Source organism: Eublepharis macularius, chromosome 2 (assembly GCF_028583425.1).
Source record: "Eublepharis macularius isolate TG4126 chromosome 2, MPM_Emac_v1.0, whole genome shotgun sequence".
In the NCBI taxonomy this organism is placed as follows: domain Eukaryota; kingdom Metazoa; phylum Chordata; class Lepidosauria; order Squamata; family Eublepharidae; genus Eublepharis; species Eublepharis macularius.
In genome coordinates this window covers 211,555,292-211,569,637 of record NC_072791.1, presented here as the reverse complement: position 1 = coordinate 211,569,637, position 14,346 = coordinate 211,555,292, and the positions used below count along the sequence as shown (strand labels likewise).

Sequence of the window (14,346 nt, the reverse complement as noted above, 5' to 3'; positions counted from 1 at the left end):
GCTGAGCCTAAACTCTTTACAGGGGCAAGGTAGTCATCTTTGTTTTGGTTCCAAAGCCTGAAACCCAGAGGAGCAGTTTCCTTGAACCTGGCAAAGCCACCAGGAAAGCCCTTTCTGGGTTCCAAGATGGTCTTATTCAGAAATAAAGACCACTGCTTAGAAATATATAAAATCTTTATTAATTAACAATCAAAACAATTAAAAGCCACTACAGTCTCAACAGATCATTAAGCAAAAAAATAAAAAAGCTAGCTGTCCTAAATACTGCAGTTGATACTTGGAGCTCCGTTGGTAGCTTACTTTACAGCATAGAGCAATTGGCTGAGCAATAACAAGACATTCAGACCAATGATCCGTAATGCTTGGTAGAGATCCAGGTACTGTCATACAAAGATCCATAGGCCACACACCCCATACAACCTGACTCCTGCTGAGTTATAGGTTTCTAGCTGCTCTACCATATGACCAACGTTAACCAATGGAACACCTTGGTTAATTGTCATATCACTGCTCATTTCTTCTCCCTCCCAAACCTAGAATCAATTAGTGCCATTCTCCTAAACTTGAGAAGATAACAGGGAACAAGATCATCTGGGACCAGGTGCATCCTGTTAAGAGAACTGAATGCTTAGTTTCCAATTTAACCCCTAGATTGAATTGCATCACAGGGAGCAAATGACGGGAACAAATGTTCCTTTAATAGCTGAGAAACTTTCTCTGGCCTTAGGAATAGGATACCCATCAGAATTTAGGAAGGAGGTCAGTAGGAAGAGAAACAAGTTTGGGTCACACTGTAGTTTGTAGGTGGGACAGAAAAGGAGGCAGAAAAGAGGGAGAGAGTAAAGAGGTCTTGGAGTTAATTTAATAGGAGAGCAGGCTTAGGGAGGGGCTGCAATGACCATTCTCTTGGCACCCAATACTGGGCTCAGTAGATCTACAACAGTTTTGTTTCTATTATGATATATTTGTAAATTGTTCAAAATGACGAAGACACCACAAGTGTTGTCTCTCATCCAAAGTAAATGAAACCTGGCAGTGATGCCCTTGAAGTGTCTTACTTCTCCAGAAAGTGAGAATCACACAACAGCACAATATCTAGCTTCTGGTTGTTTGGCCGTATCTTTGTTGTCTCTCTGTGTGGCTGTAGGATCTCACAATGAAATGCAATGAAGAGGAGAAATCTCTCAGCACTGAAGCCTTTGCCAAAGTATCATTAACAAACCTACGCCGGCCAGCTGTTCCAGACCTCTCCTCGGATTTGGGAATGAACATTTTTAAGAAGGTAAAACGATTGTGTTGTGAATTACACAGGTGACTTCTGGCTGTAATACACTCAGTGCCCACAACAGGGCTTGGTTTGGACCTGGCCAGGAGGTCATAGGTATGAGTGTGTGTGTGTGTGTGTGTGTGTGTGTGTGTGTGTGTGTGTGTGAGAGAGAGAGAGAGAGAGAGAGAGAGAGAGAGAGAGAGAGAGAGAAAATACCCTGAATCGACCCTGCTCAGAAATCTCCTGAGAAATCTCTCCCTGTCCTCAGCCACAGGGACAAAAAACCTTCCCTATCAATGGCTATTATGGGGGCAAATGTATAAATTTAATAAAAATGGGAGATTTTTAGTATTCATTTATTTTATTTATTTACTTCCTTCTCCCCAATGGAGACCCTAAGGAGCTCACATAATTCTCCTCGCCTCCATTTTATCCCCACAAAACCTAACCTATGAGGTAGGTTAGGTTGAGAGAGCGTGACTGGCCGAAGGTCACCCAGCGAGCATCCATGGTAGAGTTGGGATTTGAACCTGAGTCTCTCAGATCTTTGTCTAATACTCTAACCACTATACCAAATGGACAATTCCATTTCCCTAACTGACTTAAAGGTTACTGGCACCAGATACATTTGCACGTTGGATTCCAGAACAGGAAAGAGTTCAGAATTGCAACCCCCCCCCCCCCGCTCCAAGGTTTTATTTCATTCTCTTGCAGTCTCAGTGCGGTTCCTCCTGCCTGATTTTTTTCTTCCCTGCAGTTCAAGAGTCGCAAAGAGGATCGTGAGCGCAAGGGCTCTATTCCTTTCCATCACACCGGGAAGAAACGGCAACGAAGGATGGGCGTGCCCTTCTTGCTCCATGAAGACCACCTGGACGTCTCACCTACTCGGAGCACTTTCTCCTTTGGCAGCTTTTCTGGGATTGGTGAAGATAGACGAGGGATTGAGAGAGGAGGGTGGCAAACCACCATCTTAGGTGACTTTGACAACTGGGTCGGGACAAGAGAATTTTTCATCCCTTTAATGAACCACAGAAAATAGCTCCTCAATCCAGCTTACTGTAATATACTATTGTTCCAATTTAATACACTTGTTGTAGAACTATTGCTGCAATCATGCCTGTTTTTCGCAGTAACATTACATTGTTGTTATACACTCAAGTCTTAATAATTAGATTAACGTTATTTATTTCCAGACAAGCTGCCTCTATAGCCAAAGTCCTGAAATTCTTGTACCCCCTGTATACTGAGTCCCCCCCCCCCCAATATTTAGACATACTATCCTGCCTTTGACACAATGGACCTCCAGTATGACTTTAGTATAATTGCTGGACACAGGAAAAAATCCTGGTTTTCCTATAAGAATGCCTTATTCAGGTCCTGGTGTGCTAGCCACAATGGCAACCAGCTTATGCATCCTGCATTCATGGGGGATAGGACCATAATGTCTAAATCGAAGTTCCATGTTCACAGGCCATCTAACTCTAAGCACCCATTTGTGGAGGAAAACAACAGGAGGAAGCTTTGGACTCCATTCCGTCTTTCTAGGACTCTGGTTGGCCACTACGTGAAGCAGAGTGCTGTACTGGATGGGCCATTTCTTGGATCCAACAGAGTTCTTGTGTTCTTAAGATCCAGAGGAGTTAGCCGTGTTAGTCTGTAGTAGCAAAATAGAAAAGAGTCCAGTAGCACCTTTAAGACTAACCAACTTTACTGTAGCATAAGCTTTCAAGAATCACAGTTCTCTTCGTCAGATGCATCTGATGAAGAGAGCTGCGGTTCTCAAAAGCTTATGCTACAATAAAGTTGGTTAGTCTTAAAGGTGCTACTGGACTCTTTTCTATTGTGTTCTTAAGAGCATGGATACATTCAGTGCAGTGTGAGATTGCCTGGGGGCCCCAATCCCTGTGAATTCTGGTTTTTTTTCCTTTGACTCTTGTTTGCATTTTGTAAAAAGAGTTCTCATAGTCATGTTCTATAAACACGCTCTGCACCTTTTGCCGCTGCTCTAGGGAGGTTTACCCGAAGGGGCAGTTCTGACACAGCTACAGAGATGGAGAGTCTGAGCGCTAGGCATTCCCATTCCCACCACACCCTCGTTACCGACCTGCCGGACCACTCCAACAGCCATGGTGAGAATACAATCTAAGAAGCTAAGGCAAATTTTATTCCAGCACAAAAAATGTAGAGGAGACTTGATGGCTTATTTCTTTTATTCTATCACGTCTAAATGAATATGCCTTTTTTAAGAGGTACAGTGATAAGCATGATAATGTAGAATGTGCAGACTTTTCTGAACACATCATTAATTATTCTGTGTAAATATGAAAGTTTTCATGCTCTTATACCCAAAAGAGTGACTCTGACAGTAGCTGACTATCTTGCATTTTTTTCTTATTCCCTGGAACCAACATGGCAGCAAGAATCATAGTAGAGCCAAGCTACAAGTGATGCCTGACACAGGTTGGACACTTGTCAGCTTCCCTCAAGTTTTGATGGGAAATGTAGGCATCCTGGTCTTGCAGCTGTAATGCAGAGCCAAGCTGTAAAACCAGGATGCCTACATTTCCCATCAAAACTTGAGGGAATGTGACACATGTCCAACCTGTGTAAGGCATCACTTGTAGCTTTGCTCTATGTTGTTCGTTACTGGCTTTTATAAACTGTCTTGGAGCTGTTGCATGGAGACAGGCCGTCCACTGTACAAATATATTCAGGACTACTGAGAGCCACCATAGGCCCCAGACTAAGATTCTTGTGGGCTGCCCAGATCTAACCCAAACATCGTTTGAAAACAAATCACATGACATGGCTAACTCCACAGACCCCCCCCCCCCCAGGATAACCAAGGCACCCGGAAAATTGCCCCCCTTCCTTCCTTCTCTCAGCAGTCTTGAATATTTAGTACATAAACAAATGAAAAGCTCGTTTTCTTCCTGGTCCATTTAGCAGAATACAAAACTTCTAAGGCTTCCAGAAATGTTGTTCTGTTTTAAGGGGGTGGGGATTACGACTGGAGAATTGTCATCGCTGTTGCAACTGCACAACTGCACAGTCGCACCAGGAGAACATACTCTTTATTTGATTTGATGGACCCACTCTGTAAGCATTGTCTACCTTAACGGCTTCTTCCTTACACAGCTGCAACTGTTTTGTTAGCCATGAACTTGAAACGGTAGTCAAGTTTCCATTTACGTTCATGTGTTCTTCAAAACCACGAAGTCTAGCATTTCTCTGCCTTGCTGCCATTTCCAGTTTCAATATTCTGTCCTGTAGATCTAAGTTTGCTCGTTTGATTTCCTTAACCTCCGCCTGGGTCATATTGCTGAGTTCAATGGCTTCACTGGCATTTTTGGCCGCTTTATTCAATTCTATTTGCAGATCAGCAAACTGTTCCGTGAATTGCTGCAACATTATCTTCATATTCTCTAATAAATTATGCTCTACTTGTTTAATTAGGACAGTAATATTGTTTTCTCAGGCTGTGTGTGTGTGTGGGGGGGGGTAAGGCTTAATTCAATGTTTTTACTTGTGCCCGCCATTTTTTCCCCTCTCCCTGCATTTTCTCGAGTTTAGAGCTTGCTTCCTGGTTCAGAACGAATTCTTGTAAGTTTTTAGCAGATTTTACCTGCTGCTTCTTGTCAGGCATCTGTTTTCTCATATTTGGTGGCTGTTCATTTCATTGTGGAGTTTTTAGAAGGAAATTGGGTTGGGGAGGGCTGGAGCTCCAGCATCTAGCATCCATTTTCCTCCGCGCTGACGCCAGCCCCGCCCCCCCCCTCCCATTCCAGGCGAACATACTCAAGATTAATACGCTTTCTTTCTCTTGTGCCTGGATCAAATATTGCTGAGTTCTCTAAGTCAGGAAAAAAGCAACATATATTACAATTAGGCTTACCTGGTACTCGCTTATGGCAGGCATTCTTCCAGTAACTCCAGCCCGGAAATGACAATGGTAGCTCTAGGAATTGCCAGAAACTCTATAGTAAAACCATAGCATTTGACCATAGAGTTGGGGGGATTCCTAAATAACGAGTGATCAAATGTAACCAACTCGTGTTTTGCCTGCTAGTTGATAGTGCCTTCACATTAACTACCCTCTAATGACCAGTGGTTTCTATGGTAATTAGGGACTTTGAGGGTACTTGTTGCGGTGGAGTTTAATTGCCTGTTTGCCTGTCAGAGGTCTTACTTTTTTACTCAAAACATCATATTTCATTAAAAGAACAGCACTTACTTAAAAAAAAATCTTTAGATGACCTCTATGTATTTCTATACGTTTGCTGCTTAAAAACTTGCTTTGCTTGATGTATTACTCTTTTGATATCTCACTCTTTTGGTTAGGCAGGAAATGTCCTTATCAATGAGAGGAGGCAATAAAGACGATAGCCTTTCTGCTTCTGTCAGCATCTTTATGCCAGTATAATGAGTCTCCTCTCTTCTCCACCTATCTTACACCAGCCAAAAAATAGAAATGAGTTGACAGAAAACATGTGGATAGTATAAATGTGTATTGAGGCCCTTAGTTACTGAGTGCCTTGAGATAGCGTTACCTCTCCAAACTTTACTATATTTAAGTAGATAGACAGTTGAGGTCTTCACATTCTACAGTTAGATATCCCTGAGATCTTTGCTAGATCCGGAAGGTTCTGAAAAACAGAATTCTTCCCCCTCTAATTGGCCCCTAAGATACTTATATCAGGACCAGGGCTTTTTTTCTGGGAAAAGAGGTGGTGGACCGCAGGACCTCACAATGATGTCACTTTGGGTCAGCTGGAACAAGGGGGGAGTTTTTTAAAGTTTAAATTGCCCTTGGCGAAAATGATCTCATGGCCGGTGGCCCCGCCCCCTGATCTCCAGACGAGGGGAGTTTAGGTTGCCCTCCACGCCACATGGCATGTTGGGCAATCTAAACTCCCCTCTGTCTGGAGATAGGGGGGGCACCAGCCATGTGACCATTTTCAAGAGATTCCGGAACTCCGTTCCACCACGTTCCTGCTGGAAAAAAGCCCTGATAAGGACCAATGTCACCAGTGCTAGAGGAGGCCTATGGTGATCCATAACTAGATTCTATTCAAAATAACATACCGATAAGATCCTATTTGATTCTCTGTCCAGGGAGGCTAACGTTATCTGATTTTCTTTCACATAGTGCGTTCCCAAATTTCTACCATCACAGTGGCAACCTTCAACACCACGCTGGCATCCTTCAATGTGGGCTATGCAGACTTCTTCAGTGAACACATGCGCAAGCTCTGCAACCAAGTGCCCATCCCAGAGATGCCCCATGAGCCGCTGGCGTGTGCTAATCTCCCTCGGAGTTTGACGGATTCTTGCATCAACTACAGCTGCCTTGAGGACACGGACCACATTGACGGGACCAGCAACTTTGTCCACAAGAACGGCATGCTGGATCTCTCGGTAAATATCAGAGAGAAGTAGTCATGCTCCTTTTCTTTAGTGGGAGATGCGCAGAATAAAAACTTTGCTGTTTGTGTCCTAGCTTTTCTCTTTCAGTATTGCACAGGAAGCAATTTAGCAGGCCTTAAAAGCCAACTCTTTGTGAAAACAATTGCCATTCATTGTAGTGTTCTGAGAACGGATTTTTTTTTAACAAAGGTTTTGCTTACAAAAGGAAGGAATATTATATTGGAAGTTTCCTTTCTCTAGTTATCAGCTGACTATTCTGTTTCACAGTCACTGGGTTGGATCCTGCACAACCTTTCTGTCAGCAGAAAGCTTTCCTTTAGAAGAAGGAGGCTTGTCCTTCCACCAGCAGAAGAATATCTTGCATCCGGAGAAGGCTTCTTCCATCAGAGAAAAGCACCTCTGCTAGCAGAACAGATATGCAGCAACTAGCCCTATATTTGAATGCCATTACTTACACTGTGGGGAAGGAACAGTGGTATGGTATACCCTGATCTCATCAGATCTTGGAAGCTAAGCAGAGTTGGTATGAGGATCACCAAGGAAGACTCTGCAGAGGAAGGCAACAGCAATCCACCCTTGCTTGCTTCTCACTTGCCTTGAAAGCCCCCTGCTGGGCTCTCCATAAGTTGGTTGCGACTTGAAAGCACCTTTGTACAAACTTACACTCTGATTTGTTGATCAGCTCTATCTGTCATTTTTATAGGATGTATTCATATTTTAAGGGCTTTCTGTTTCTCTTGATGTGCTTGTCCTTTTGGTAGCTGGTCCTTATTCATAAGGAAATTCTCCTTGGGACAGTGGAAAGTCCACATGCTGAATGGCTTTGCAGTTGATGCCCCAGCAACTGAGAAGTTACCACAGCAAGGAAGTGCTTTTCTACAGCTTCCACCTCTATATGCATAATGGTTCTTCATTACTAACCAAGGAGATGTCAAACTATTTGCTTCTTCTGAGGGAGACCTGCTGCAGAAGGTGCCAGGTTCAATCCTTGCTGTGGGACTTTGGGAAGACATAAATCAATGGTGCACACACACATAACTCTAAAATACATCATAGCAAACGGTAGCCCTCCAGTTGCCTTGATAATTTATAAATGGCATGTGTCAAGGTTCCTTATTAGTTCTGTGCTCTAGTTTCACTAAAGATTGTGCATGCTGTATTAACAGGGGAGCTGTCTGTGATCTCTTACTTTTCATTCCCTCCTTCCTAAGGTGGTTTTAAAGGCAGTCTTTCTGGTCTTGAACCATGACATTAGTTCCCGCATCTGTGACGTGGCCCTCAACATTGTGGAATGCCTGCTTCAGCTTGGCGTGGTGCCCTGCGTGGAGAAGGCCAGAAGGAAAAGCGAGAACAAAGAGAATGAGCCCAGTGAAAAAAGACAGAGCGAGACCTCTTTCCAGCTCAAGGGAGCTTTGAGCAATTCAGCATCTGGATTTGGGGCTGCACCAGTCGGTGGAACTGGAGATGGTGGCGGAGAAGAAGGAGGAGGAGGAGGAGGAGGGGTCGGTGGAGGCAATGGAGGGGATGGAGGAGGTGACGGAGGAGGAAACGGAGATGGAGGAGGAGGAAGGCCTTATGAAAAGAATGATAAAAAGGACGACAAGGTATGTTACGCCCACATGACAGACAGGGTTTTTAACAAGTGTCACCATTTGGCAACATTGGAGAGACTAAAATAGTAGAGAGTCCAGTAGCACCTTTAAGACTAACCAGATGCAACTTTATTATAGCATAAACTTTCGAGAACCACAGCTCTCTTCGTCAGATGCAACTTTATTGTAGCATAAGCTTTTGAGAACCACAGCTCTCTTCGTCAGATGCAACTTTATTGCATCTGATGAAGAGAACTGTGGCTCTCGAAAGCTTATGCTGCAATAAAGTTGGTTAGTCTTAAAGGTGCTACTGGACTCTTTACTATTTTGCTACTACAGACTAACACGGCTAACTCCTCTGGGTAGGAGAGACTGTAGCTCAGCAGTCAAGCATCTGTTTAGTGTACAGAAGACCCCAAGTTCAGTACTCAGCATCTCCAGTTAAACAATCAGGTGGCAGGTGATGTGAAAAACATTTGCCTGAGACCCTGGAGAGCTGTTGCCAGTCTGCGTAGACAATACTGACTTTGACGGTCTGATTCAGGATATAAGACAGCTTCATATGTTTATTTTGAAAACTGCTTATGAGGACAAACCTTCACTGACTTGATATTATACATCATTACTGGGCACGTCCGACATTGTGATAGGAATCTGCAGGAACCATGTCCAGGATTTCTGAGTCTCACTTCAGCACGGTTGCCAGTTATATGTATGAAAATCAAGGGCCTCCATGGCATTTCCACTTTCATCACCTGTTCTGAGCCCGTTTGCGGGGCGGGAGGGCTAGAAATCAATCAATAATAAATAAGTGCATCACTGAAGGTCAAGCTGCACGCTATTTTTTTAATGTTCATTTTTTGCAAATGTAAAGAAAAAGTTGTTAAGAAAGAGGTGAAGTTTAACACACACACACACACATTTTCTTGCTGAAAATCCTCTCTATGGTTGCTTTTACCTCTACTGGGGATATTACTTGGGGGGGGGGGGGGGAATGACATGTAGTTTGATTCTAAGTTGGGCAGTTACCTCTCTGTTTATAGCAGGCAATATTACATCTGATATCATCATAGAAGGACTCCAGTAAACCATTTTCTCTGCCTTCATACAAGTCATTATTCTCTGATACTTCTGCGAAATGCTTCAGTCTTATTTGGGATTCTGCACAGAATGAGCCTTTAGGGGAAACAGACATGCACGCAGCTTTGTTTTGCAGAACAAATCCAAGAGCTGCATTGGGACTGCTGAAAGACATGTATTCCCTAGATGCACTCCCTCAATGGCACAGTTTACACCTTGGTTAAATACAAAGCTTTAAAGAGCCATGGTTGCCCGTACTGAGGTCTGCTTTTATAATATGTTATGCATATTATAATAACCTCATGAATATTCACACAGAATTTAAACAGTAGGTGTTGTATGAACCTGGTGGCAATTGCAATAAGCTTTGTTTAAAGGATTTGGTTCACTCTTTGAGTTGGTTTGAGTACTAGCAAAAAAAAAAAGACACTGGTTTGTATGGGAGCCAGTTTGGTGTAGTGGTAAAGAACGTGGGACTCTAATCTGGAGAACCGGGTTTGATTCCCCACTCCTCCACTTGAAGCCAGCTGGGTGACCTTGGGCTAGTCACGGTTCTCTGGAGCTCTCTCAGCCCCACCCACCTCATAGGGTGATTATTGTTGTGGGGATAATAATAACATACTTTGTAAACCGCTCTGAGTGGGCATTAAGTTGTCCTGAAGGGCGGTATATAAATTGAATGTTATTATTATTTATTATTATGGGGGGAAATGCTATCGTTCTCTTTACTGGGACATTGTTGCCCATTTTCTCTTCTTTCCTCTTCAAAAATCCCTAAGGATGAAAGTCCTCCAGCAAGCACCCACAGATTAGCTCTGACAATGCTGATCAAAATCGTGAAGTCTTTGGGCTGTGCATACGGCTGTGGAGAAGGTCACCGCGGGCTGTCTGGAGACCGCCTAAGACACCAGGTATGGAAATGCCGAGGAAAGAATGGAAGCAGATTATAATATTTTTTAACCTTCCAAACGTTTTAGAAACCTAGTATCTGAAGGACCTTCTTTCAAGAAACTCAGGGTGGGGAACAATATGTTAAGGTGAGACAGAGTGACCAGCCTAATTCTTCGGAGGGAAAAGTCCTTCCTTCCTGTCAGGATTGGATTTATTAATCACATTCGTAAGAATATGTATCTGACTGTAAAGATAAGCAACTAAATTCCTGGGTGGAGGAAGAATGAAGCCCTGTATTTAGCAGAATCTTACATGGGCCGTTTCCACACGGCTTACCTTCCCTCAGAATGACCCGGAACATCACGCAAAAAATGTGGAAGATCGTGTTTTCTCGCGAGAGATTTGTGCGGCGGCATGCGAGAAAATGCGATCTTCCGCATTTTTGCGCGATGTTCCGGGTCCTTCCAAGGGATGGTAAGCCATGTGGAAATGGCCATGGTCCCAATAAACGAGTCAGGCAGGGGTTCTTGAATGTCCGAGAAAGGTGGTCCCAAGGGCTCCCTTTATTTTCTGAATTGCAAGAATTCAGTGGGTGAATGAAGAAGGTGATTAGACTTGCTGGACTGTTCAGGCATGAATTGCTGGGGGCTTTTCAGATTCTCAGTGGACCTGGGATGTGTGGGAGGAGACAGATATACCTCAACTGGCTTACAAAACAGAGAATGGTTAGGACCTGTGGATAGCAGCTTTTCCTGGGATTACTTTTATTTTTCTTCAAGGGCATGATATCAGCCCATGACAAACGGACATGTTGTTGTGAGCAGCCACCTCTTGAATTCAGGGATAGATGGCAACATGTAGTCATGTAGTCATGTGGTGGCAGCATGGCCAGGTTTAATGGAGCTGCAGCAATTTATTTAGGTATGTATGAGAGAGGAAAAGATCACCATTACCAAAGAGCTCCTTCTCCTTTATTTCTCCTAGTGAGGCAGGGCTGGTTGCAATTCAAGATCAATAACAACAACAGCAACAACAACATTCGATTTATATACTGCCCTTCAGGATGACTTAACACCCACTCAGAGCGGTTTACAAAGTATGTTATTATCCCCACAACAAAACACCCTGTGAGGTGGGTGGGGCTGAGAGAGCTCTGAGAGAGCTGTGACTGACCCAAGGTCAGTTTAACATGTCATCCACAATTAAAACTAAAGCAGAACTAAAAGTTATAGGAGATTCATGGCTGTCAGTGGAAAACAGCAACTTTGTTGTCTCCACCACATTTCCGCCCCAGAAATGTAATTTCCCTGTTTCTGCCTACTGGCATCCTGTCGTTCAAAGTGTGATGACATGATTTATTTATTTCAAATATTTATATTGCACTTTATCTCCTCAGACTCAATGTAGCTAACAAGGCAGCAAGATTGGCAAAGATAAAAACAAAAGATAAAAAAATTGGCAGTATAAAAACAATGCACGGTTAATATCCACAGTTAAAAACGTGTTCAGTTAAAGATGCAGGCAACTTTTCCACAATGCTTTGCCCTCCACCAAATGCCTTTTGAGGCAGAACTCTCTGAAATGCTTTCCTGAATGCAGAGGGTGACTCACTCTGGTCACCCCTTCCAAAGGAATGAACCTACCACAGAAAGGACCTGTGGCCTAATGGTTGTCAGAAACAATCCTAGAAGAGGATACAATAACAGACAATAACAGCCACACAGACATACCATCACAGAGTCTCTCATCTTTGTCGAAGGCTTTCACGGCCGGAGAACGTTGGTTGTTGTGGATTTTCTGGGCTGTATAGCCATGGTCTTGGCATTGTAGTTCCTGACGTTTCGCCAGCAGCTGTGGCTGGCATCTTCAGAGGTGTAGCACCAAAAGACAGAGATCTCTCAGTGTCACAGTGTGGAGAAGATGTTGGCAGGTAATTTATATCTACTCAGGAAAGTGGGTTTGGGCTGAGTCATCCTGTAGGAGTTTCCCAGGGTGTGGAATGCTAATGGCGGGAGGCTTCACTGTATCCTGAGGAGGTTCTTTTGCATATGAATTGGTGCTTGATATGCTAATCTTCTCTGCAGGGCTATTGTGGGATGTGGAGAATTTCATTAGCCTGGTGTTTTGCAGGCTGGAAGCCATGCTCTATTCATTCTTAAAGTCTCTTCTTTCCTATTGAAATTGTGTTTATGCTTATGAAATTCAATGGCTTCCCTGTGCAATCTGACAAAGTAGTTGGAAGTGTTGTCAAGTATTTTAGTGTCGTAGAATAGGATACTGTGCCCTGTTTGAGTTAGGCTATGTTCAGCCACTGCTGATTTTTCAGGTTGTCCAAGCCTGCAGTGTCTTTCATGTTCTTTTATTCTTGTCTGGATGCTACGCTTTGTGGTTCCGATGTAAACTTGTCCACAGCTGCAGGGTATACGGTATACTCCTGCAGAGGTGAGGGGGTCTCTACTGTCTTTTGCTGAATGTAGCATCTGTTGTATTTTTCTGGTGGGTCTGAATACTGTTTGTAGGCTGTGCTTTTTCATAAGCTTTCCCATCTGATCAGTGATTCCTTTGATATATGGCAAAAACACTTTTCCTGTGGGAGACTGTTTTTCCTTAGTTGTTTGATTTGTCTTTGGTTTACTCGCTCATCTGATTTCATTTCTGGAGTAGCCATTTGCTTGAAGTGCGTGGTTTAGATGATTAATTTCCTCGTTGAGAAAGTGGACACCTCGCTCCATTAGCATTCCACACCCTGGCAAACTCCTACAGGATGACTCAGCCCAAACCCACTTTCCTGAGTAGATATAAATTACCTGCCAACATCTTCTCCACACTGTGACACTGAGAGATCTCTGTCTTTTGGTGCTACTCCTCTGAAGATGCCAGCCACAGCTGCTGGCGAAACGTCAGGAACTACAATGCCAAGACCACGGCTATACAGCCTGGAAAATCCCAACAACTCTCATATATTTGTTTATTAAAAGATTTTATGCTCTACATCTCCTTTATTGGAGGTGGCTGACAATCCATAAATTACAAACAATAAATCTGTACAATGTACACTGCTGATATCAGCATGCTCAAATGAAGGGGAGATAGAGTATAAAATTGTCAAATAAATAAACGAGACTGCTTTCATCTACATGATAAGAACTACTGGCATATATACATCATCCAAAGAAACAACATCAAAGTCCAACAACAAATGCCTCCAAAGCCCCCCACCAGCACTGATTTGCATATCTTTGGGATGACGATAGGGTGGGGTTTTTATTCAGAACTCTTAGGACAGGCCATTGCAGAGTACTGGGGGCATAACTGAAAAGGCTCTGCCGAGAAGGTTTACATCTGTAGAGCAGAAGGCACAACTGCAAAGAGATTTCACTGTACCTTACCAGTCAAGAGAGGAGTGGACACGTGGCTGCTGTTTTTGCCAGCGTTATCCATAAGACTTAGTTCGATTATGAATTAAACTTCCTAGGCTGGGCAGTTCTGTTCCTTTGAGGGCACTCCAGGCAATCAGTGGTCCCCCAGAAACTAAGCAGATGTTTCTGTTCTTAAAATGTCTCCACAGGCTCAAAACTGCCTCACCAAATTGTACAAACTGGATAAGATGCAGTTCCGGCAAACCATGAGGGACTACGTGAACAAAGACTCTCTCAACAACGTAGTGGATTTTTTACATGCTTTGCTTGGATTCTGCATGGAGCCCGTCACTGACAGTAAGTGTGGGAAGCCTCCAAAGGCACCGTTCCCGCTTTCCTGTAGTGGATGGATCGCACCTGTGCTGCTGTGCACAGGTGCCGCTGCTGTCAAAGGTTTCACTGAATCATAGACTGCATTTTGTATATAGCCAGGCAAGGTGATTTGACTGCTTCCTGCTTGCATTTTGCAGACAGGGCTGGTTTTGGAAATAACTTCAGCACCGTGGACAATAAGTCTACAGCTCAAAGTGTGGAAGGTATTATTGTCAGTGCCATGTTCAAATCGCTGATCACCCGTTGTGCCTCTACTACGCATGAGCTCCACAGTCCGGAGAATCTGGTAAGGACGACATTTGCATTTATCCGTCAGAGTCAGAGTTGGATCCTCAGC

At 43.6% G+C, this 14,346-nt stretch overlaps 1 protein-coding gene across 1 annotated transcript in view; it reads left to right on the top strand.

Moving 5' to 3' along the window:
• UNC80 (unc-80 homolog, NALCN channel complex subunit) overlaps positions 1-14,346 on the top strand; it is a 195,780-nt gene that overhangs the window by 39,480 nt on the left and 141,954 nt on the right. Inside the window, 8 exon segments of the mRNA XM_054970127.1 lie at positions 1,148-1,282; positions 2,025-2,241; positions 3,277-3,415; positions 6,415-6,685; positions 7,906-8,298; positions 10,146-10,287; positions 13,821-13,973; positions 14,147-14,295. Of these exon segments, the coding sequence (XP_054826102.1) occupies positions 1,148-1,282; positions 2,025-2,241; positions 3,277-3,415; positions 6,415-6,685; positions 7,906-8,298; positions 10,146-10,287; positions 13,821-13,973; positions 14,147-14,295 (1,599 nt within the window).